Source organism: Hemitrygon akajei, chromosome 6 (genome assembly GCF_048418815.1).
Source record: "Hemitrygon akajei chromosome 6, sHemAka1.3, whole genome shotgun sequence".
Lineage (NCBI taxonomy): Eukaryota > Metazoa > Chordata > Chondrichthyes > Myliobatiformes > Dasyatidae > Hemitrygon > Hemitrygon akajei.
The window spans coordinates 60,439,026-60,465,203 of record NC_133129.1 but is presented as its reverse complement, the minus strand read 5'-3'; the positions used below and the strand labels follow the sequence as shown (position 1 = coordinate 60,465,203).

The 26,178-nt window shown below is 41.1% G+C and overlaps 1 protein-coding gene across 8 annotated transcripts in view; it reads left to right on the top strand.

Moving 5' to 3' along the window:
* The window catches only part of LOC140729083 (multiple PDZ domain protein), a 224,435-nt gene that overhangs the window by 133,852 nt on the left and 64,405 nt on the right, over positions 1-26,178 (top strand). For all 8 annotated transcript variants that reach the window (XM_073048416.1, XM_073048413.1, XM_073048414.1 and 5 more), the window contains 5 exons: positions 8,464-8,638; positions 14,802-14,998; positions 16,471-16,562; positions 18,579-18,660; positions 21,660-21,740. In XM_073048416.1, the coding sequence (XP_072904517.1) occupies positions 8,464-8,638; positions 14,802-14,998; positions 16,471-16,562; positions 18,579-18,660; positions 21,660-21,740 (627 nt within the window). The remainder of the gene's footprint in view (positions 1-8,463; positions 8,639-14,801; positions 14,999-16,470; positions 16,563-18,578; positions 18,661-21,659; positions 21,741-26,178) is intronic.

Sequence of the window (26,178 nt, the reverse complement as noted above, 5' to 3'; positions counted from 1 at the left end):
GGTAATGTGGAAAGTTGAAATAAAATTGAAATGCTGTTGCTTTGCGTGAAAAACTTCAATATTTACACAATTGCTTTATTACATATGTTCAGATTGCTATTTAAATTTTGGAAAGTTAGCTATACAGGCTTCCCCAGATATTCGAAGGTAGAGCGTTCCTATGAAATGGTTCGTAAGCCGGAATGTCGTAAAGTGAAGAAGCAATTTATTTATATGGGAAAAATTTGTGAGCGTTCACAGACCCAAAAAAAACCTACCAAATCATGCCAAATAACACATAAAACCTAAAATAATAGTAACATATAGTAAAAGCAGGAATGATCTGATAAATACATAGCCTATATAAAGTAGGAGTACTTTTCTGCGATTATTGCGGCACTGCCCACCTTAGCGAAAATCTCATGCAAGCGCTCTTGGCAGAAACACACGGCTCAAGTGCTCTCGGTAGAAGCACTCTTTCCAGTAACCTTTAAGCTATGAAGCGCCAAATCATACCAAATAACACAAAAAAATACACAGCCTATATAAAGTAGAAATAATGTATGTCCAGTGTAGTTTCACTTACCGGAATCGGGAAGACAGTGAGCACACTGATGATGGTGTGTTAGGCTGAGTCATCGGAGGTTGGGGTGGTGGGAGACTGGGGTGTCATCTCATCGCCGCCTGTTTCCATCAGGACATCTTCTATGTCTGCCTGCTTCGATGTCAAAGGTCGAGTTTCGTCGTCTGCTGTGGCTGATGTGGAAGGCTTGAAAAATGACAGTACGCTTGACTGCTTAGCCTCACACTTTTTTCTATCATATAGTTCTTTGTAAGCACTCAAACCATCCTGCAAATATGCCCTAAACCTATGTACCCTTTCAAAATTAAAGTCATATTTTTCTGCAATAATTGCAGCGTTGTCAATCGCAGTGAAAATCTCATGCAATTGCTTCACGTTCAGTTCCTGGACGACTTCACTTTTGGGTCGTTCGCTACTGCGTTCGGTTTCAGTTGTTATCCTTTCCTCTTCATCAGCTCTTCATCTGTCAGTTCTTGGTCATGGGATGCCAAAACCTCTTCAACATCATCTTCGTCAGCTTCCACAAACCCTTAGCCAAACTTACTATATCCTTACTTCGTTCACCACGATCGAAACACTTTATTATTTCTAGTTTTACGTTAAGTGTAACACCCTTAACGGGCTCTTTTAGGCTTTTCCGATACCTTAGAACTCATCTTGCTAACGGATGCACAAAATAAATTGACATAAAGCACAGATGCGCACAGGCACGTGTTTAAGCAATGCGGACTAGACTGCAGTTCTGGGAGAGGAGCTTGGCTGCTTGGCGTGCACTGCCTTTTATTGTACCAGTGAAAACACCTTATGTTAACGAAAACAGTTAACTAATGTAGGTCTTTTGTTACAGCGAGGTGTCGTAAAGCGAACATTCAAAAAACGGGGGACACCTGTAATTATTTTCAGTTTTACTGGGAATTATATCATCAAAGAATAGAGAATTTGCTCTTTTCTCATCCAGTGGATTAGCAATTTTGTGGAGTGGATGGTTAACCCACAGTTTGCAAAGAAGGTCCCAAATAGCCACCTGGTTAGTTTTGATGTTTAATAACATACAAAATAGCTGGGGGAGCTTAGTGGGTCAGGAAGCATCTGTAGGGGAAGTGGGCAGTTGATGTTTTGGGTCAAAACCCTTCATCATTACTGGAAAGAAAGAGGTAAAATAGCCAGTATAAAAGGGTGGGGGAAGGTATAGAGCAAGAACTGGTGAGTCATAGGTGAGGAGGAGGTGATAGGGCAGGTGGGGGAGTGGAGACTGGGAATGATGTAAGAAGATGGGAGTTGATAGTTGGAAGTGACAAAGGCTGAAGAAGATGTATACTGATAGGAGAGGACAATGAACCATGGAGTAAAGGGAAGTAGGTATGGAAGAAACCATTGGGAAGAATGTTTTGGAGATGGCAGATGGAGAGAGTGGGGGAGGGTAAAAAGATAGGGAGTTGGGGGCAATGGGACAAGGGAATTAAAAAGGGGAAAGGGACAGAAGAGACTAATTACATGAAATGGATTTCCATCCGTCAGGACAGAGACTACCAAAGCAAAGTTTTGGTCTTTGCTGGGGCGCAAAAAGTTCGCAGTTTTAGAAACCTAGTGGACTAAAAATACTAAACTGATCCTCTTCATAATTCAGCAAAGGTGTATGAATGAACTAACTACAAATCTTATTACCTTAAATTTGGATTTGGCTTAACATGGTATCTCCCACTGCCAACAGATCTTTCTAGAGAAGAGCAGGCTCTGTCAGTAACCTGACTGAGTGTCTTTTTTATAGGGTAGGGCAGGGCACCTCTACAACCCAGACCTCCAATCTCACCTCATTGATAGGAACACCCGACTCCATATAGCTTTTGTAGAAAGCATTACCCCGGAGCTTCACATACTTTCTTTGAAACTGGATTGTGATTGTTTAAATGGTGTATTCAGTATTGACGAGAAGTACAATTGTTTGCGTGTTATTAGCTTAGGTAGATTGCGTTTTTCTATTATTGTGACTTCAGTGAAGATTAGACCACGTTTTATTAATGCAGAAAACTAGTTAATTGCAATAAGTTCACAGACTTCCTTGCAACTCTAAGTGTCTGCCTCGATTAACTGATGGCCCAGTTAACCAGAATCCACTGTAGTTACATTCTACTGTAAAATTAGGCTGTTTCCTCTCACCTTAGCCTATGCCTTGTTGATTTTGATTACATGGAAATAAAATATTTGGGTGTTATTGCAAAGTTACTAATCATACCTGCTAACTGTGGCTCAGTCCTAAGTGAGAATGTTATCAGTGCAAAATACCTATTTTCCCTAAGGTTCTGCTAGAATGGTGTTTTCACATTTACCTTTTTACAAGAAACTTCATAGACTAGTGAATTTGAGATTTGTCATTATCAAAATTAGAATTACATTGAAATATCCTTGCCAAATGTCAGTATCAGACAGGAAACTACTAATTGATCTCTTCCACACAGATTCAGTTCCAGACTATTGTAAAACAACATACATTGCTGTTGTTCCTCTGTGCCTTGGGGTACATTGGGCGGCAAGTCCCATTTCTTCAGTACTGTATTTAATTTTTACACTGCCGAGCAGCTAGCTCAACCCAGAACAGATAGAAAGCAAGATAGATAGCAAGGAGCTGTCCGGATTTGAACACAGAACCACTCACTTTGATGTCACTACACCAACAATCGGCTATAATATATATGCTGCTCCCTTAATGTAGGTTTAAATTTAGAAATATCTGTAGTACTTTTGCAAAAAGCTAACCGACCCAAAGTTGTTTTCTCTTTCTGCTTTTGTATTTGAATAGCAGTACTACATTAGTACTACTATTCTTGTAATCAATGGAGTTTCAGTGTTCAAAGTAAATTTATTATCACCATGCACAAACCTGAAATGCATTTTCTTGCGGGCATTTGGAGTAGATGCATAGAAACACCACTGAATCAATGAAAAACCTTGTGCAAGATGGACAAACAACCCATGTACAAAAGACAGCAGTCTCTGCAAAAACCCTGGATGGCAGGGATCCTTTATAATGGATGCTGCTTTCCTGCAACATTGCTCCTTGTAGATATGCTCACTGGTGGGGAGGGCTGTATCTGTGATGCACTAGGCTGTATCCACTACTTTTTGTAGGCTTTTCCATTCAAGGGAATTGATGTTTCCAAACCAGGCCTTGATACAATCATTCGATAAACCCTCCACCACAGATCTCTATAATTTTGTTAGTTTTAGATGACATGCAAAATCTTCACAAATTTCTAAGAAAGTAGAGGAGCTGCTGTGCTTTCTTTGTAAAAAGACCCAGCACAGATCCTCTAAAATGAGGAATTTAAGGTTCGATGAGGATGGCCATGGAGCTCCAGTTTCCTCCTGTAACCAATAATCATTTTCTTGGTCTTGCTGACATTGAGTTAGAGGTTATGTTGGACACCACTCACCTAAGATTTTCAATCTCCTTCCTATATGCTAATTCTCCACAAACCTCTGATTTGGTCAATAACAGTAGTTTTATTAGCAAACTTAAATATGACATTGGAGCTGTGCTTAGCCTCACAGTCATATTTATAAAGTGAGTAGAGCAGCCTTGTGGTGCACCTGTGCTGATGGTGATTGTGGAGGAGATGTTCTTGTCCTTCCAAAATGACTGAGGCTTACTAGTGAGGTTTACAAGGATCCAGTTGCTCAAGGAGGTATTGAGGCCTAGGTCTTGGAGTTTATTGATTAGTTTTGAGGGGATGATGTTGTTGAATGCAGGGTTGTAGCCAATGAAGAGCGTCCTGATGTATGCATGTTCAACTTTAAGATGTTCCAGGTTTGAGTGAAGAGCCAATGAAGTAGCATCTGCTGTGACCTGGTGTGGTGGTAGGCAAAATGCAACAGATCAAAGTCACTTCTTAGGAAGAAGTTGATATGTTTCATCACCAACCTCTCAAAGTGGATCACAGTGGATGTAAATGTTACTGGATGATAGTCATTGCGGCAGGTTACCATGTTCTTCTTGGGTACCAACATAATCGAAGTCTGCTCGAAGTTGGTGGGTTCTTAGACTGCCAAAGTGAGAGTTTAAAGATACTAGAGAACACTTCAGTCAGTTGATCAGCACAGGTCTTTGGTACTCAGCCAGCCACTCCATCTGGGCTGGGTGCTTGCCACAGGTTTACTCTCCTGAAGGATGCTCTCACGTCAGCCTCGAAGACTGAAATCTCAGGTTCATTGGAGGCTGCGGGGGTTTGTGAAGTTACCTTCATGTTTTGTTCAAAGTGAGCATAAAATACATTGAGCTCTTCTGGGAGCAAAACCTTGTTGTCATCTGTGTCACTTGGTTTTACTTTGTAGGAGGTGAAAGCATTCAAGCTCTGCCCCAGCCATTGAGCATCCTTCTGGTCCAGAATTGCCATGTGAGATGCCTTTCCAGAGGTCATACCTGGATCATATACTTTACTTGGTTGCCAGACCTGAATGCCACTGATTGCGGATCTCTTAGTGCATCCGGGGCTTCTGGTTAGCGAAGACTCTAAATGATAAGAGGCCACACTCATCCATGGCTGACTATGTAAAGTTTGTGACAACCATGGCGTATTCATTCTGATCCTCTGATGAGTCTTGAACATGGGCCAGTCCACTGACTTGAAGCAATCCCGTATGTAGCTGCTCCTCTGGCTCCTGCGACTTACTTCTGGAGCCTTGCTCTTTAGCCTCTGCCTGCATGCAGGTAAGAGGAGGATAGCCAGATGGTCAGATTTCTCGAAATGCGGTCTAGGGATCGAACGTTGGGCATTGTTTATCGTAGTATAGCAGTGGTCAAGTGTGCTGGGACCCTTAGTGCTGCAGGTGATATGTTGATGATAATTGAGTAGGGATTTCTTCAAGCAACCTCGATTGAAGTCGCCAGCAATGATTTGAAAGGCGTTGGGGTAGGCTGTTTCTTGTCTGCTTATTGCAGCATTCAATACCTTGTCATGAATCCATGAAACAGAGAACTCAACATTCTCTCATTTCCCTCCGATACTGCAGTCTTGCCCTGGGTCCTCAATCTTGTTCTCCAGAGACTACATTTGCTAACAAAATACTGCATAGAGGAGTTTCATACCCCAAAGTTCTAATCTGGCTTAGAGTCCTTTCCTCGCCTCTCTCTTTCAGCCATTACTGCATTCCTATGAGTTAAGTCAGCCAAGTCCTTTTTAAGATCATAAAATCACTATTTGTTAAGCTGATTTAAAAATATGTTACTTAAAGTGAAAATAAGGGCTGCAGATTACAGTGATAGTAGTCCAATAGAGGTATATCTAGAAGTTTCGTAAGGAGCTTGCAAAACGTCAATGTGTGCCGCCAGTGCCATCTTGATGGAGGTGGATTTTGATCGGTTTTAGGGTATGGATGTGCAATCTGTTCTAAGAGATATTTCAGGTATTTGTCAAAGAGTCATAGTAACAGTCCCTTGGCACATCTAGTCCATATGGAATGATTAATCTGCTTAGTCTAATTAAGTTGACTAGTACTTACTATATTCTGATGTTTGTTACATTTAAGTTCTTGGTTCTCTTTATATCTTTATTCTTCATAAATTATAAAACACATTCTGTGCCCTCCTGTGAAGATACAAAATATATTTATAATTTCTCCAGCCTTTCCCTCTGAAGGCTGTTCTCCTCTTGATTTTTGTAATTTAAAATAAGATAATGGTGTTCCATCACTAGAACCAGCTTGTATTTTTGAAGACTGTAACATTTTCTCATCCTGAAATTCTTGCAATATTCTGAAGTTACAGTTTATGAGTTCTAAACATATCTATAGTACATCCCTGTTTCTTAGTTCCATAATTCTGTTGCTGTATTTCAAATATTTGGCCAATTAATCATTTTATAAGAAAATCTAAGGTAATTCAAGCCAACTTTATTGACACATGCACAAGTACATGTATGCACGGGTGCAATGAAACACTTGCAATGTAATCACAAGCATATAACATCATATAAGCAACATTCACAAGAAAAGCCTAGGTTGTACCAAATTTTTATAAGAAAGGGCACAATTACAACAAAAAAATAAATCTTAGTTTTAAGTGGTCATAGTGTTATAAAACAGTAGTGGTTAAGATTGTGGCATTTGGATCAAAAGCCAAATGAGTATCACATTGCTAAATCCTGCCCAGTCTTTACTAACTTATTATGTTATAGGAAAGGTACACACTCATTGTGCTCACATGACCTCTCAGTAGTTTCTCATGACTCTTGCGTCTATGCCACAGAACATTTAGAATATTAAAATACTTCATCAAACAGCGTCTGAAGGTATTTTAGATCAATGACATTCCTTGATCCCTGGAAAAAGTTTGAGATTCATCAAGTTTTGATGCTTAGAAAGGCAGGACATAAGAAAGAAAAACAAATCAACATTCAAAACAGGATTGGAGTTTGGAGTGATTAAATAATAAACAGCAATGTGGATGGTGATGGGACAAGTTAACAAAAGATTAATTTGGATGAAATGGAAATAGCAAAAATATTGCCAAGAAAATCTTTCTAAAAATGGGAGCAGTATTAGAACCTGAAATTGTTGAATATTGTGTGAGCAGAGGGCTGTGAAGTATCTAAACATGTTGTTTCTTGAGAGTGCATTGAGCTTCATCGAAATGCTGTAGGAAGCCAAATTCAGAGTTCAGAATGGAAGTATGGCAGAGAGTGTTGTTGACTCTTAATTGCTTCAACAAGTTGGCAACATATAAGAATAGACAATAAATGTGAGTCTTGCCAGCAGTCCAATGCCCTCTGAGTAATTTATTAAAAATAAGCAAGTGACCAACAAAGGGGCAGTGTTTTTGAATCAGAGGTGGTTCACAAACTGTTGAGCAGTCGTTTTCAATTACTGCTGTGGAGGATACTACATTAAGAGCAGCATACAGTCAAAGATGCATATGGAGGTACTGAATGTCACATCGGGTATGTGTAATAGTAAAATTAAGATTGTGTTGACATGTTAGTAGTTTCCAATAACACTAATTAGTGGAAAGTTTAAGGAAGGGTGCTAGATCACTTCTGCCACAAGTGCTCTCCTGGTCTTAAGCAGTGAAGCTGAAAGGTGTTGGTGAATGTCATGCATTATGTTTAGATGCTGCACCTTCCGTGGTTTAAGATAATGTGTGCATTGTGTGGAATACATCTGTGGATGAATATTAAGTCCTGGTGATAGATACCATGTTGCATGATGCTGATGGGATATGAATATCAAATTTGTCATTTCATTTGGAGTCATTGAGCACCCTACAACACAATCTATAAATCAGGAGAACCTTGTGTTGATTTTGACAGCTAACCCCTCCTAAGCCTGCTTTGGTGCATGCTTTAAATACTTCTGCAGGCTGAAAATCACTCAGGGTCGTGAATCGGGTACACTGAAGGGTCATGGATATTTTGCCACCAAGTATTTCCAAAGCTAAGTGATTGATTTATTTTAGAATCCAAGAGAACAGAGAGATATATGAGTTGGAACTGAAGTAGAAAATCAGTCGGGAATAGGGAAAGGTTTAGGGGTTGTTGTGGCTCAGTCCCTTTATATTCCCTTATGAATGACCACAGAACAGCTGTTCTGAATAACACGCCTGTGAAGTTAACAGTCAAATTTGGCAGAATGCATTTCAGGTATAAATCAAATTGTCATAACCTAAATATTGTACTTCCCAATCTTCATTTCATTAGTGAAGATATTCCTGGTGTTGTCTTGGTTGTGCTTTTTTTTTGGATTATGTGGTTATTGCATAATCAGTTGGTTTTAGAAAAAGCAAAACCTTCAGTGTTACACTGGAGATAAATGTACATACAGAATCTGAAAGTAGATTGAAGCTGATATAAACTTGATATTATTTGTTGTTTGCTTTGTGCCTCACTCTGTTGTGTGTCTTAAATGTGTAGGCATCCAGCCAACCAGATACAGAGACTGAAATAACGTCGGGACTCACAGGTTTACAGCCATCACCGCCTGAATCCATTGAAAAAGAGAACAGCAATGTTGCAGCATTACCAGCGAACAGTAGTATCAACTCAGAAGATGAATTGGAAGAAGATGATGAATTTGGTTACAGCTGGAGTACGTAATATTTGATTTTTAAAAAAAAACATGACATTGCAGTTATCAATTAAAATATGTCCGTTTCAAGTCCTCCCCAGGTAACTGCAAAGTGCTGTTCCTGTAGATTGATTGTAAGCCGAGTTCCTCAAGGCCCAAAATGCCTACAGCCACACAGCAGTTAATATGTCCATCCCATCAGTCTCCTGAACACTTGTTCATGCAGGCTGTACATAAGTCGTAAGTGTTCGTAAGTGGGGGAGGACCTATATATGGATCTGTTTGTACAATTATCAATACTAATTAAAAATAGTGGTGTAAATGTGTAATTCCTTGTACAACTATTCCTTTAGGGTATTGTGGGTAGCAACTTTTGAAAAGACTCAAAAAACTTTTGATATTAGCCATGGGCTGTCGGTCAGAAGCCTCATTGAATTAGTAACCATCAGTCAGTATTCTGATGGTGACAATAGAAACAATAGAACTTGTTCTGGATGTTGCTGTATATGTAGCCCTTTAGGGGTTTTAAAGTGCTTTCCTCTGCATTGATAACCAGACTTCCCAAAGAAAGCATTGTCTGACTGATTCAGCTCGTCTCTTTTATTAACAGATGTGAGTCTGCTTAGATTCTACTCCCATCTATGTTCAGAATTCAAAGAAAAGTTCCTTAAATTTGTCAAATAGTTTAAAGAACCTGAAGGGAATAATTAGCATTACAAGTGCTTTAGTCTGTTATCGCAAAAAATTGGCTTGCAGGTACAACAGTTTATTAAGAAGGCAAACGGAATGTTGGCCTCCATTGCTAGAGAGATTGAATTCAAGAGTAGGGAGGTCATGCTGCAACTATACAGGGTACTGGTGAGGCCACACCTGGAATACTGTGTGCAGTTCTGGTCTCCATACTTGAGGAAGGATATACTGGCTTTGGAGGCAGTGCAGAGGAGGTTCGCCAGGTTGATTCCAGGGATGAAGGGGTTAACATATGAGGAGAGACTGAGTCGCCTGGGACTATACTCTGGAGTTCAGAATAATGAGAGGGGATCTTATAGAAACATACAAAATTTTGAAAGGGATGGTTAAGATAGAAGTAGGAAAGTTGTTTCTGTTGGTTGGTGAGACTAGAACTAGGGGACATTGCCTCAAGATTCGGGGGGGGGAAGATTTAGGACGGAGATGAGGAGAAACTGTTTTTCCCAGAGAGTGGTGAATCTGTGGAATTCTCTGCCCAGGGAAGCAGTTGAGGCTTCTTCACTAAATATATTTAAGAAAAAATTAGATAGGTTTTTACATAGTAAGGGAATTAAGGGTTTTGGGGAAAAAGTAGGTAGATGGAGCTGAGTTTATGGACAGATCAGCAAGGATCTTTTTGAATGGCAGGGCAGGCTCAATGGACCGGATGGCCAACTCCTGCTTCTATTTCTTATGTTCTTATGTTTTGATTACAAGTATTTTAACTTAAAGTTTGCATCTTGATTTGCTTAGTATAATTATCCCTGTTTGTTCTCATTCACATTTGATCAGTTTTACCCTGAGTGAAATGGAATTTTGTTATCCAGAGCCATAATCTTTGAACTGATAATATTAGATGTTGCTAGAAATGCGAAGAACGTTGGGTCATTTATTGCAAAGCACCAGTAGTTGGAACTTAAGATATGTGTGTTTTACACTAATTGTTATTAAAAATATCTCCATCATCCAAATGACATTAGATATAAATACATGGGCTAATGAAGCATTCGCCTCACACAAGGCCTTCTCAATTCTAACACTGTTTCCTCCTCCAGTTCTCATTAGCCAGTTGATCATCTGCAAACTTGATCTCTGTGTCAACAGCTACTAAATTCATCAAGATACTAAAAAAAATTGCCAACGTTTACTATTTGGCCATTTGCCTTAATATCCCGTAATGTGACTGTTGTGGCAGATTTTGTTTATTCCTGTGAAATCCCTTTGGCTAATTTATTTATGATGGAGATGTCACAATAATCTTGTTGGATGAAAATCAAAAAATACAATAGTAGATGCTGGAAATCTTAGAACAGAACATGCAAGTAAAACTTAGCAGGTCAGGCAGCATCTGAGGAAAGAAGTGTAGTCCATATTTCAGGTATGTGACTCTTTGTCAGAACTGGGAAGGAGAGATGTAAGTTAATTTTGAGCTCGAGAGGTGATGGAAAAGAGATGTATCGAACAAAGGTAATATCTGTGATAGGATGAGTTGAAAAGGCTTACTGAGGACAGTCACAAACAAAGAGAAAATATGCAGATGCTGGAAATCCAAGCAACACACACAAAATACTGCCTAGCCTGCTGAGTTCCTCCAGCATTTTGTGTGTGTGTATCAGGACAGCTATCGGTACATTAAACTTAAAAGTCCCTGCAATGCATACTTAATAGTAAGGTGATGTGACCTGCCTAGTAGTTTAGAATTATGCATATGGGAAAAGGGAAACCAAATCAATTAGTATAAGTACAGAAAATGGAGAATACTGGAAAAGCTAAGCAGGTTGATCAGCATCTCAGGAAAGATGAGGGACGTTTCAGAACTAAGAAAGAGAGACGTTAGTCTGGATAGCTATGAAATGTCAGTGAAATCAAGGATGTTTCTCTGATAGAGTGAACATGCTGCCGATGTATAATTTGTTCCTGATGTTCTGGCTGCTGAGACATATTCAGCAATCCAGGCTTCATGCAGAGAGAAAAAGGATGCATTTCTTGGTTGATACATACAGTAATGATTCAGACTTCATGTATGACCCAGAAGTAAGTTTTGAGTGGTTACTGCCAATTAAACAGAAAACAGAACATGCTGATTAACAGAGCAATTTGTATTCTATTCTGCCCACTGCCATCCTCTTCCACCCCTGCCAACATAACTCCACTGTCCGTGATATCGACACATGGGTCCAGTTATTACAGAACTGGGCAGCAAGCTAAAGGAAAGCAGCAGCAATGGCTACATTGCCTTGAAAAAGTATTCAAACCCCACAACTATTTCTTTTCTTCTAAAGTTAAAATACAATAAAGTAGGATTTTTTGAGCTAATGTGCAAAATATTCTATAAATTATCATATCAAAAGAAAAATTCCAAAGTCCGTCAACAATTTATTAAAAATCAAAATTGAGGCTGATTAAAAGTATACACCCCCTTTGTAATCATGACGCTAACTTTCCTCAGGTGCAGCTACTGCATATTAACCAACTGAACCAATTTGATGATGTAAAAAAATTGGAGGATCATCTGTTTTTAATTAATTCATAAGAATAAATATCACCACTCTCTGTAAGGTTTGCAATATGATAGATTTTCACCCAAAATAAAAACAAAAGAGCATTCAAGGCAAGTCAGGGCAATAGACCTCAAGACATAGGAGCAGAATTAGGCCATTTGGCTTATCGAGTCTGCTCCTCCATTCAATTATGGCTGATCCTTTTTTTTTCTATCTCCTTCTCAACCCCAATACCCGGCCTTCTCCCCGTAACCTTTGATGCCATGTCTAGTCAAGAACTTATCAATCTCTGCCTTAAATACACCCAACGATCTGGCCAAAACAACTACATGTGGCAACAAATTCCACAAATATACCACCCTTTGGCTAAAGAAAATTCTCGGCATCTCTGTTTTGAAAGGGCACCCCTCTATCCTGAGGCTATGCTTTCTTGTCCTAGACTCTCCCACCATGGGAAACATCCTTTCCACATCTACTCTGTCTAGGCCTTTTAACATTCGAAAGGTTTCAATGAGAACCCCCTCTATCCTTCTAAATTCCAGCAAGTACAGACACATAGCCATCAAACGTTCCTCTATGATAATTCTTTCATTCCTGGAATCATCCTTGTGAACCTCCTCTGGACCCTTTCCAATGCCAGCACATTTTTTCTAAGATAAAGGGCCTCACCAGTTGCCTTTTAAAGCTTCAGCATCACCTCCTTGCTCTTATATTCTAGACCTCTTGAAATGAATGCTAATATGGCATTTGCCTTCCTCCCCACCAACTCAACTGCATGTTAACCTTCAGGGTGTTCTGCATAAGGACTCTGCATCTCAGATTCCTGGATTTTCCCCCTGTTTAAAAAATAGTGCGCACATTTATTTCTACTACCAAAGTGCATGACCATGCATTTTCCAACATTGTATTTCATTTCATTTGACAGACAAACAGACATACTTTATTGATCCCGAGGGAAATTGGGTTTTGTTACAGTCGCACCAACCAAGAATAGTGTAGAAATATAGCAATATAAAACCATAAATAATTAAATAATGATAAGTGAATTATTCCAAGTGGAAATAAGTCCAGGACCAGCCTATTGGCTCAGAGTGTTTGACACTCCAAGGGAGGAGTTGTAAAGTTTGATGGCCACAGGCAGGAATGACTTCCTATGACGCTCAGTGTTGCGTCTTGGTGGAATGAGTGTCTGGCTGAACGTACTCCTGTGCTTAACCAGTACATTATGGAGTGGATGGAAGACATTGTCCAAGATGGCATGCAACTTGGACAGCATCCTCTTTTCAGACACCACCGTCAGAGTCCAGTTCCACCCCCACAACATCACTGGCCTTATGAATGAGTTTGTTGATTCTGTTGGTGTCTGCTACCCTCAGCCTGCTGCCCCAGCACACAACAGCAAACATGATAGCACTGGCCACCGCAGACTCGTAGAACATCCTCAGCATTGTCCGGCAGATGTTAAAGGACCTCAGTCTCCTCTTTCTTCACTTTCTGCCACTTTCTTGCCCATTCTCCTAATCTTTTTAAGTCCTTCTGCACCTTTACCTGCCAAGAATTTGCAAAGCATCACTTTGAAGATACTTTAAAGATGTGGAAGGAAGTCTTGCGGTCAGTCGAGACTTAAGTATGGTGGAGATAGGACTGTGCTATAGGGATACTTTTCAGCAGCAGAGACTGAAAATCTGGTCAGGATTGATGGGAAGATGAATGAATAAAAACCTACTAGCCTCTGCCAGAAAGCGGGGCAGAAAGTTGATCTTTCAGCAGGACAACAACCCAAAGCGTACTGCCAGAACAACAGTGGAGTGTTAAAATGAAGGAACTGTTGAGTGCCCCAGTCAAAGTCCTGGCCTTAACCTGATCAAACATCTCTGGCAAGTCCTGAAGATTGCTGTCTGCCCTTGCTTCCCAACTAACCTGGCACAGGAGGAATGGGCAAATCTTGCTCAATCATGTGCAAAACTAAAAGAAAGTTATCCAAAATGCTACTGGTTGTAATACCTGTGAACAATGGTTCAACTAAATACTGAGTAAAGGGGGATGAATACTTCTCAACGGATGACATTTCAGCTTTTGAATTTTTAGTTTTTCATGTTTTACTATTTTCCCTGTTTTTTGGGGATCTTCTGTGAAAAGAAGGAGCATGTGCCTCACAAATAAAATTTCTCAGTTAAGTTGATCAAAATCCCTGGTTGTAATACTCACTTATGTGAACAAAGGGTTGGGGTCTAAATACTTTTACAAGATACTGTCTAACTCAGCTGCCGTCCTGCTGCTAGATGCCTCAAGCCTCTGACAGCTTGCTTGTTTTAAAACAGTATGCAAATGCCTTTGAATATTTCAAGCTAACTGTTTTACAGTATTTTTGTTTAAATCTATGGTTATCTGAAAAATAAATTTAACAGTGCATTGAAACAGCAACTATTAATTAAAATAAAATTAAGGAAAAGAACGCAGTCACTGTAGTTTTATCCAGAAGGGTAATGAACCCCATTCTAATATGTCACTGTCGATAGATTATTCCTCTCGAGAGTAAAGCTAACAGCCAGATACAAAGTGCATCCTGTAGTTCTCAGCACGCGAGTGCTTTGCCACCATTGAATCCATTGGCTGGGCAGATCAATTGAATCAGTATCTGATTTCCAGCTCACTTATGTCTTCTATATTCCGGCATCAAAGAGCTGATGACCAATGAGCCTATGAGTCATGCCTACATGCCCTGAAGGAATAAAATCATTTAAATATGCTTCCAATGTAATGAGAAACTCGTGTGCTCTTGCCCTGTCAAATATTAGCAGGCAACATGGTGCAAGCTGATGAAATTATTTCAAAATAAAATTGGTCGTCAAGTTGAAACTCGCGTTATTCAAGTGGTGGGTTGCATATAATTATAAATTATTCAAGTAGAAAGTGAAGATGGTGAATATTTTACTTGACTTTTATGCCTGAAGGGAAGATCAAACAACGCTATGGAAGCCTGATGGGTGAACTCCATATGATTGAACTGGAGAAGGGGAAGAGTGGCCTGGGTCTCAGTCTTGCTGGCAACAAGGACCGATCCCGAATGAGTGTCTTTGTTGTCGGCATTGATGCAAATGGAGCAGCTGGCAAAGACGGCAGGTTGCAGATCGCAGATGAATTGCTGGAGGTAAGCATGCCTTTCAATGTATAATCACATGGCACTCGTGTAACCAAGAGATGGAACAGCCAGATACATTAACTTAGTTATCAAGGTTCAAATAAATTATGACTTACTCTCATTTGATGGTCTGTTCATTTAAAAAAAACAATCTCAGTATAACACGCTGTAAGATATTTCATGATGCTACTGGTCCTTTGCCAGGACCTTTTCTCTGTTTATTTTCTTTTTGATGTACAGGCTGGTACTGGTGATGAGTGGAATAGTTTTGACTACCCTTCGTGTCCACTGCAGTGCATTTCTGCACAATGCAGTGATGCATCTTGTTAGGATGCTCTCTACTACACTTCTGTAGAATGACGTGAATATGGATGTGCAAAGTCCAGCTCTCTTCAGGAAGAGGGAGCATTGATGAGCTTTCTTAACTGTGTAGAATATGTTCTGGGACTACGGGAGGTTGTGTGTGATGTGCATTTTCAGGAGTTTGAAACTGCTGTGCAACTGATGTAAGTTTAAGGGGGGGCGGGTGCTTGCTCATCATTCAATATGATAATGGCTTATTTGTCCCAGGTCTTGCCTCTTCTGTGCTAATGTCCTGTAACCCTCAATTCTCTAATATTTCAAACATTTATATATTTTCTCAAAATACACACCCCCCCCATAATATAGCCTTAACAAACCTCCATAGAGGGAGATTCATCATTCTCTTTGAGAAATTATTCTTAACCACTTCACTTTAAATAATCCACTCTCTGATCTTGTAAATGTTCCCTCATTTAAGATCCTCACACTACCAGAAACATATCTACTCTGTCTTGTAAAAATCTTAATGTTTGAACAAGATTGCACCTCATTATTCTAAACTCCAATGAATATCTATCTCTTTAGCCACTCAGCATTCTCATACCAGGAATTGGCCTCTTGAATCTCTTTTGGTCAGCTTCCAGAAGGCACTGTATCCTTAGGAGTTAAACAGGAGTTGAGTTATTCCCCACTGCTCCCTTTCTGCTTTGTTTATCAGCTTTTTAATTTAAATATAAAGCACCTTTTATCTCTGGTTATAATTTCCTCTTGTCAGCTTGACAGGAGTTTTAGAGCTAATATGTAATGGGATTGTGAATACCTAGCTGTATATTGACCCTTAATTTTGTACACTTAATACCAATTTTACACAACACAGAAAGATCTGATTCCATATCAAAAAAAGACCAAATCATTCCAATATTGTTTCCAAAAGTTTTCAAACTTCACTTTTATGATTTTTGCCAACTGTCAGTACTTTAAAAGCAAACAAGCTGATATTGTGTCCTTGCTGTTAATAAAAAAATAGCTTGAATTAAAAAGATTGATGTCAGTTCTAAAAGAACTGAACTCTAAACCCTAGTCCCACTGCATAGTGGAATTTTTTGGTACTTAATACATAGCCAGACATGATGAGTAAAAGCTTAATCTTACAGTTGTGTGATTTACTTTCCTCGCAGATAAATGGGCAGCTACTGTACGGACGTAGTCATCAGAATGCTTCTTCAATAATCAAAAGTGCACCTTCAAAAGTCAAAATTATTTTTATCAGGTATGTTTGATTTTTTTCTGAATGTGTTAAATTATTGATATAAAAGTGCATGCAAACACACAACTAAAATATTTTGTGCTGTCCCATTACATATTTAATACCATCTGAATTTGGGTATTGCATCAGTACCTTTCTTTTCTTTTAAGTCAGTCTTGCCTCTGTTATGTACCCCGTAACTGGGTGTCTAACCAGCAAAGATAGAAGTGTCCGTTGGAGTCTGGTACTATTTTCAAAACAGTGTTTATTAGTAAAATATACAAATCAATATCAACAATGCAAATATACAGATAATACACGTTAGCAATACTAAACCTAAAAGTGTGGGTATAATAATAATCAATAATAAACAAACTCTATCGATGTCTAGGGGGTAATGAATTGTCATATGTGAATATAAAGTTCAGTTCAGTTCATACAGGCTGAGGTGGTTGTTGGTCGATGTGTTGTAATTGTTGGGGGGAGAGAGAGAGAGAGAGAGATCAAACAGTGACAGCCAGTCAAACCTTCCTTTACGATCTTGATCCATCGATGTGTTGTCGTGGCCATTCAGGTATGACCCCTCTGTCCTTTAGCTAGACCATTCTTCTATGGTGGACTCGTCACCCAGGCAAGAGTGGACACACACACAAGCCCCCACCGGCCTCGCTATAAACACTGTGAGTTAAAATTGACCGATCCTTCTTTCGGTCTCCGATGCCCCACACTTCTCTCGTGGGTTCCAACACTTAAACAGTGCTCACTAGTGTGTCTCTTGGTGCGTCTGAGGGGTGTCTCCCCAGACCTCACTTTTATCCCTACTCACGGGGTCTCAGGTGTCAATCAGTTTTGAATGGTTTAGCCCATCAAACCAGCCCACTCCGGCTGTCCACTGAGGAATTTTAATGAACAGAATAGTACCAAGTAAACAGCCCTCTCCGGAGCCGTGAGTCTTACAGGAGTCATAATATGGTCTCTCTCCCCCGGTGTTATCTCGCCCTTGTCTGAAGCAAATGTTCCAGTCCCAGTATGTTTTGTTCCATCTCTTTCTCTCTCATTAACAGCCTGGCAACAGTAACGGTTTGTAATTCTCCCAGAGGAGGGGGACATGGGCAACCTTGCACCCTTTTGCCCATCAGAGCTGTTCATCCTTCGTAACACCTCAAATAGCACATTGGAGCAACATTTTACTGTGGGTACATGGTGCTTGGTACTTGGTATTGTTTAGGGATCAAATTGCTACAAGTTTGCCCTGAATTGTGTCAGACAACATCTTGCTGAAGTGTCTGTCGAGACTATTCTTAACAGCCAATGCGACAAAATGCAGCACAGAATACTAATTTCACATCAGTGCTACTATCTGGAAACTCCAAACTCCAGCCTGGATCCTATCTTTATGCAGCTGTAAAAGCATTAAGTACAAACTAATCTATAAAAATTGCCAGCTGCTTTCAAGTTAATTGCTGGTTCATTTTTTTCTGTTAGTTAAATTAATTCTGCAACTGTTATAAAAATCAAAATCAATTAGTCCAAAAGGAGAACTGTGCTAGGTGCTAGAGGACATTTTTTGTTGAAGGCTTTGATCCAAGGTCTCATCTTAAATAAAGTATTAATGTCAGTGAATCACATCCTACTGTGGAATGCTACCTGAGATTCTGAACTGAAGATTCTACAGTGAAAGTTGAAACAATTTTCGGACTTGCAGGTGAGAGTGCTTCCAACTGAAATATAATTATAAAAAATACAAAGCAAGTTTTCAATGGCTACAGAGTTATTGAAGGTTATATATCATGCACTTCACCCCTAACTGTGTCTGTTCTCTCTTACAATAGACTATTTTCCAGAAGGTATTCACGTTATGCTATAATCTAAAATTTACATTTTCCAAATCTAAATGGAAGTTTTTAACTGGAGTGCATACACAGGAGCAAATCTGACTGGAATATGTTATCTTTGAAAGCAGCATAGAATGATTGAATAACTTAGAGCAAAATGAGTTTATAAAATAATTTATCACAAGTGTTTGCATTTCTTTTACAGAAGCACAGATGCAGTCAGTCAAATGGCAGTCAGTCCTGTAAAATCGCCTGACTTCATGTCCACTCCAGGAAGCCAGCAGGAGGTAAAAATGCTTGTTCAATTTCCAGTAAATTCATGTAAATAACTTATATTGTTATCATCAGAAAGTTCCTTTTCAGTTCTCTGTTGTTTTTACAGAACAATGTAAAACTACTATGTGTAGCAGTTAAAACTTGCTTTGCGGTACTTAGGATTTAAAAATATGACTGTGAGGTCTGTCAAGGAGTCATAGAGCACAGAAACCTGCTTTACAGTTCTCTATCTACATGCCAAACCTCAATTACCTACCGATACAGGTCCCTTTTACCAGCACTTGGTCCATAGTCTTCTATGAATTTTTAATTCAAGTGCTTATCTAAGTGCTATGTGTGTACATGCATTCGCCACTTTCAGGAAGTGTCTTCCTGAAAGTGTCTACAGCCACCCTATAGATGAAATAAGTATTTATCAAACCCCCTCTATTCTCTTACTCCTTGCTGTAAACCTCTGCCATCTGATTCTAGATATCTGTGTTATGGGAGAATGTTCTTAATTATTCACCCTGTCTATGCCCCTCATTCACTTCTATCAGATTCCCCCTCTGCTCAAGGAAAGTAAACCTAGCTTTATTCTTGTCTCTCCCTATAACTGAAATGTTACATTCCAAACAATATCCAGCACCCTCTCATGTGGTATCTCATCCTTCCTTATAGCTTGGTGATCAGATCTGCATACAATCCTCCAGCTGTGTCTAATTAAAGTTTTATACACTTTTACAACAATCTCCATGCTCTTATCTTCTATGTCCACAAAATGAAGGCCATCGTCTTATAAGCCGCCTAATCTGCTTTATCTACATGCAGTATCTGTTCTGCCACCTGCTCATGCTGCACACCAGGATGTGCGGTACAGGATGTGATCTACCTCAGTACTGCCCAGGGCCCTACATTCGTTGTTGTATATCCTACCTTTTCCTTCACATTTATAAAGATTAAATTCCATCTGTCGTTGCTTAACTTAATTTACCAAATGATCATTATCATCCTTCTGGAGCTGTCCTTCTCACTGTCAGTAATACCACCAATGTTTGTGTCATCTTCAAACTTACTAACCCTGCCTCCTGCATTCATACCCAAACTATTAATGCATATGACAAACCGTAAGGATCCCATCAACATTGTCATGATGAAGTTTTGATTGAGGAGTGATTTGAGAGAGGTGTATAAGATAAGAGACTTTGATAGAATGGCCAGCCAGCGCTTTTTCCTCAGGGTGGAAATAGCTAATACAAGAGGGCATAATTTAAGTACGATTGGAGTAAAATATGAAAGGGTATCGGGTTTTTTTAAGTAGTAGTATGTGGAATGTGTTACCGGGGGTGGTGGTAGTACATTAGAGACATCCAAGAGACTCTAGATAGGCACATGGATGAAAGAAAAATGGAGAGCTATACAGGAAGGAAGAGTTAAATTGATCTTGGAGTAAGTTGAAAGGTTGACACAACAGTGTGGGCTGAAGGGTCAATACTGCTGTATTGTTCTATAAACTACTGATCACTGGCTTCCAATCAGAAAAAAAATACCTTCCATAATCATCTTCTATTTCCCATTACCACACCAGCTCTGGGACCCAAGTTGCCAACTTGTCTTAGATTCCAAAGGCTGTTGAGTTTTTGGATCATCCTGTCTTTTCAAAGGCCTTACTGAAGTCTATGTGACAACATAGGTGCTATTGTAACGAAGCAGTCAATGCGACACCATTAAAGCTTGCGGCATCGATTTTGAAGTTCAGTACTGGCATCCTGTGTAAGGAGTTGGTACATCCTCCTTGTGGAATGTTCAGGGTTCCACTGGGTGCTCTGGTTTCCCCCCATAGTCCAAAGATGCACTGGTTATTGGGTTTTTTAGGTCACTGTAAATAATCCCATGGTAGGCTAGCAGAGTAGATTGAAAGGCCAAAAGGACCTGTATATCTACATATCTAAATAAAATAAAAATAGATGAAACATCAATCACACTGCACTGTTCAGTATATTTTGTTAGTTCTTTGAAAGCTCAATAAAAATAGACAGGATCTCCCATTAGCAAAGCAGTGCTGATTAACCCGGATCAAGCCCCAGCTTTCTAATTGTAGTTTTATCTTGTTCCTCAGGATATTTTTCCAGTGCCTTCCCTGCCACTGAATTTAGACTCACTGGCCTCTGAATAACTGGCTAATAACCTGCTATTCTTGAAAAAAGGTCTGAATTTGGATTTCAAGATAAAAGATGAGGATGAAAACAGCATCTGTCAACTATTCCTAATCAATGTGTCAAAGCCACACTGCACACATAATTCAGACAACAATACTACAATTATTCGTGAATGTCTCAGACATTCAAAGCCATCTATAATAACCTACAAAGTAAGAAGATAAAAATTATCTTATTTATAGTTGGGAGTTCTAATAATTAAGTAGTGGTTACATAAATTTCTCTTCATTAAGAAAGAATTGTTAAGAACAATGTATTTAACAGGATTTCTGTGAGGGTTATTGAACATGAAGATATGAAGTTGGGCTGCATGTTAGCATAGCAGTTAGTATAACACTATTACAGTGCCAGGGACCCAGGGTCAATTCCTCTGCTGTCTGTGAGGATTTTGCACATATTCTCTATGGCGGCCTGGTTTCCTCCCACATTCCAAAGACTTACAGGTGGGTAAATTAATTGGACTCAGGTGTAATTGGGCAGAGCAGACTCGTTTGGCCAGAAGGGTCTTTTACCATGCTGTATCTCTAATACAAAATATGCAAAACCCATATGAACCTAAAAGGGAAAATGTGTTTCTGCCCTTTGGAGATAGTATATATGTGTTTTGAGAACTATGCTGAGCTTTTCAGACACAAAATGGAGAAGATGGAATCGTGAAGCATGTAATGAAAATTGCTTTATGAATTCTACAGCAATAGCTATTTGAGGTTCAGTTGCTTTCTTCCAGTGTAATAGTAGAATTTTGGATATGCTGTTTATGGCTTTTAGTATTATATTATTAATAAAATATGATTTCAAATTTGATTTTCCAGAAAGATCAGAATACATCTCAGTTGCAAGCTGGAAAATGTCAAACTTCATTTAAGAATACTCAGGATGTCCTGCTTACCAAGGTAACTTTCTTGCAATTTGCAAAGCCTGTAAAATTCATCTAAAAATAATTGATGTCCTACTTACTGTGGTATATTTCTTTGAATTTGCAGCATCTGATGAAACAAACATTTCTAGATGTACAGGAACGAAGGGCAAATCCGATAAAATAATATTAAAGTAAAATAGCAAGGTCATTGAAATTCTTCAAATACTCCGGATGTCATTGGACTAGAGGAACTCCTGCTAAACAAGCTGGTGCAGCAATAATTAACAGTGTAGAATTTGTATTATTTCTAGCTCATTGATGCAAAACAATATTTTGAAGTCTATGCCAACACGAGTGAATCTGCAGATGCTGGAAATAAATAAAAAACACAAAATGCTGGCAGAACTCAGCAGGCCAGACAGCATCTATGAGAGGAGGTAATAACAACGTTTCGGGCCGAAACCCTTCATCAGGAGTAAAGTAACATGGGATAGTTGAGGGGGGATAAGAAGTGGGGGAGAGGGATAAAGTAGAGAGCTGGGAAGTGATAGGCTAGAGGGAAATGGGCTGGGGGAAGGTGGAGAATTATGGGAAATAAAAGAGAAAGAAAGGTAGGTCTGGGGGGAGAGATTATAGTGAGGGGGGAAAAAGAGAGAGAAAGAGAACCAGACTAAAATAATAGATAGGGATGGGGATAAGGGTGGGGGGCAGGGATATCAACGGAGGTCAGTGAGTTGGATGTTCATGCCGGCAGGAAGGAGGCTACCTAGGCGGGAGATAAGGTGTTGCTCCATCAGCCTGCGTGTGGCCTCATCTTGACAGTAGAGGAGGCCATGGACAGACATATCGGAGTGGGAGTGGTCTGTGGAATTGAAGTGTGTGGCCACAGGGAGATCCCGCCACTGCTGGAGGACCGAGCGCCGGTGTTCGGCGAAACGGTCTCCCAGTCTGCGGCGAGTTTCCCCAATGTATAAATGGCTACATCGGGAGCACCGGATACAGTATATCACCCCAGTTGACTCGCAGGTGAAGTGGTGCCTCACCTGAAGGGACTGTCTAGGGCCTGGGATGGTGGTGAGGGAAGAAGTGTGGGGGCAGGTGTAGCACTTCTTCCGTTTGTAGGGATGAGTGCCCGGAGGGAGGTCCGTGGGGAGGGATGGTGGGGATGAATGGACAAGGGAGTCGCGTAGGGAGCGATCCCTGCGGAAAGCCGAGAGTGGGGGGGAGGGGAAGATGTAGTTGGTGGTGGGATCACATAGGAGGTGGCGGAAGTTACGGAAGATTATGCATTGGATCTGTAGGCTGGTAAGGTGATAGGTGAGGACCAGGGGGACTCTATCCCTGGTGGGCTGGCAGGGGGATGGGGTGAGGGCAGAGGTGCGTGAAATACGGGAGACGCGATGGAGGGCAGAGTTGATAGTGGACGAAGGGAAGCCCCTTTCTTTAAAAAGGAAGACATCTCCTTTGTCCTAGAATGAAAGACCTCATCCTGAGAGCGGAGTCGGAGGAATTGAGAGAAAGGGATAGCATTTTTGCAGGAGACCGGGTGGGAGGAGGAATAGTCTAGGTAGCTGTGGGAGTTAGTAGGTTTGTAGTAGACGTCGGTGGATAGGCTGTCTCCAGAGATAGAAACAGAAAGATCTAGAAAGGGGAGGGAGGTGTCGGAAATAGACCAGGTGAATTTGAGGGCGGGGTGAAAGTTGGAGGCGAAGTTAATGAAGTCAACGAGCTCAACATGCGTGCAGGAAGCAGCACCGATGCAGTCATCGATAAAACGCAAGAAAAGAGGAGGACAGATACCGGTGTAGGCTTGGAACATAGATTGCTCCACATGGCCGACAAAAAGGCAGGCATAGCTAAGACCCATGCGGGTGCCCATGGCTACACCTTTAATTTGGATTAAGTGGGAGGAGCCAAAGGAGAAGTTGTTAAAGGTGAGGACTAATTCCGCGAGGCGGAGAAGAGTGGTGGTAGAAGGTGACTGGCTGGGTCAGGAATCCAGGAAGAAACGGAGAGCTTGGAGACCTTTCTGGTGGGGGATAGAGGTATATAGGGACTGGACGTCCATGGTGAAAATGAGGCGGTGGGAGCCAGGGAACTTGAAATCTTTGAAGAGATGTAAAGCATGGGAAGTATCACGGACATAGGTGGGAAGGGATTGAACAAGGGGAGATAAAACAGTGTCGAGATAGGCAGAAATGAGTTCAGTGGGGCAGGAGCAAGCAGAGACAATGGGTCTGCCTGGACAGGCAGGTTTGTGAATCTTAGGTAGGAGGTAGAAACGGGAAGTGCGGGGTATGGGAACTATTAAGTTTGGTGGCCGTGGATGGGAGATTTCCCGAGCTGATGAGATCGGAAATGGTTTGGGAGACAATGGACTGGTGCTCCCTAGTGGGGTCATGGTCCAGGGGTAGATAAGAGGAGGTGTCAGCGAGTTGTCATTGTGCCTCCGCTATGTACAGGTCGGTGTGCCAGACGACAACAGCACCCCCCTTATCAGCGGGTTTAATGGTAAGGTTGGGATTGTTGCGGAGGGAATGGAGAGCAGAGCGTTCAGAGGGGGTAAGATTGGAATTGGAGCAAGGGGTGGTGAAGTCGAGACGGTTAATGTCCCGACGGCAATTAGAGATGAACATTCTAGGACAAAGGAGATGTCTTCCTTTTTTAAAGAAAGGGGCTTCCCTTCGTCCACTATCAACTCTGCCCTCCATCGCGTCTCCCGTATTTCACGCACCTCTGCCCTCACCCCATCCCCCTGCCAGCCCACCAGGGATAGAGTCCCCCTGGTCCTCACTTATCACCTACCAGCCTACAGATCCGACGCATAATCTTCCGTAACTTCTGCCACCTCCTACACGATCCCACCACCAACTACATCTTCCCCTCCCCCCCACTCTCGGCTTTCCGCAGGGATCGCTCCCTACGCGACTCCCTTGTCTATTCATTCCCCCCATCCCTCCCCACGGACCTCCCTCCGGGCACTCATCCCTGCAAACGGAAGAAGTGCTACACCTGCCCCCACACTTCTTCCCTCACCACCATCCCAGGCCCCAGACAGTCCTTTCAGGTGAGGCACCACTTCACCTGCGAGTCAACTGGGGTGATATACTGTATCCGGTGCTCCCGATGTAGCCATTTATACATTGGGGAGACCCGCCGCAGACTGGGAGACCGTTTCGCCGAACACCGGCGCTCGGTCCTCCAGCAGTGGCGGGATCTCCCTGTGGCCACACACTTCAATTCCACAGACCACTCCCACTCTGACATGTCTGTCCATGGCCTCCTCTACCATCAAGATGAGGCCACACGCAGGTCGATGGAGCAATACCTTATCTCCCGCCTAGGTAGCCTCCTTCCTGCTGGCATGAACATCCAACTCACTGACCTCCGTTGATATCCCTGCCCCCCACCCTTACCCCCATCCCTATCTATAATTTTAGTCTGGTTCTCTTTCTCTCTCTTTTTCCCCCCTCACTATAATCTCTCCCCCTAGCCCTACCTTTCTTTCTCTTTTATTTCCCATAATTCTCCACCTTCCCCCGAGCCCATTTCCCTCCAGCCTATCACTTCCCAGCTCTCTACTTTATCCCTCCCCCCACTTCTTATCCCCCCTCGACCATCCCATGTTACTTCACTCCTGATGAAGGGTTTCGGCCCGAAACGTCGTTATTACCTTCTCCCATAGATGCTGTCTGGCCAGCTGAGTTCTGCCAGCATTTTGTGTTTTTTATTTTGAAATCTATGAAATGCTTCCTTTAAACTCGGATGGCCATATTCTTGGACATGGTAGGTTTTGAAAGATTGAGATTAAAGATTAGCTTTATTTGTCACATATACATTCAAACATACAATAAAATGTGTCACTTTCATCAACAACCACCACAGTCCATATACAGGAATGTGCTGGGGCAGCCCATAAGTGTCTTCCAGCACCACCATAGCATGGCACAACTTAATAAGCTAACCTATACAATATGTCTTGAATGTGGGAGGAAACTGGAGCACGCAAAAACTCACGGTGAAAATATATGACACCTGACAGACAGTGGCAGGAATTGAACCCCATTTGCTGATTGATGGCACTACACTGCTGTACTGTCCACAGTAATGTTTGTGAGCAGTAAATGGGGTATTAATCAGGTAATTCAGAAGTCCAGATATATAGGAGCTCTGGCATATAGGCTTCCCTCTTTCAAACATACTCTCCGTCTGGATGCTATTCAAGTTGTTAGAGTTAACTTATCATTGCATGCAATATCCACAGTCCTGGACCAGATATGGAGCCTGAAGCCAGGATAGTGGATGCCCAATGAATGAGGGAAGGGAGAATTTCTTAATCTTGCAGAGAAATGCTCTGATTGACAACCCCTTGGTGGAAGTTGGGCTACAGAAAGATGCAGGGTTAAAAGTAAGATTAGATGGGTAAAAATGAATTCTAGTCCTACCAGCCCTCAAGATAATATGTCTTTATC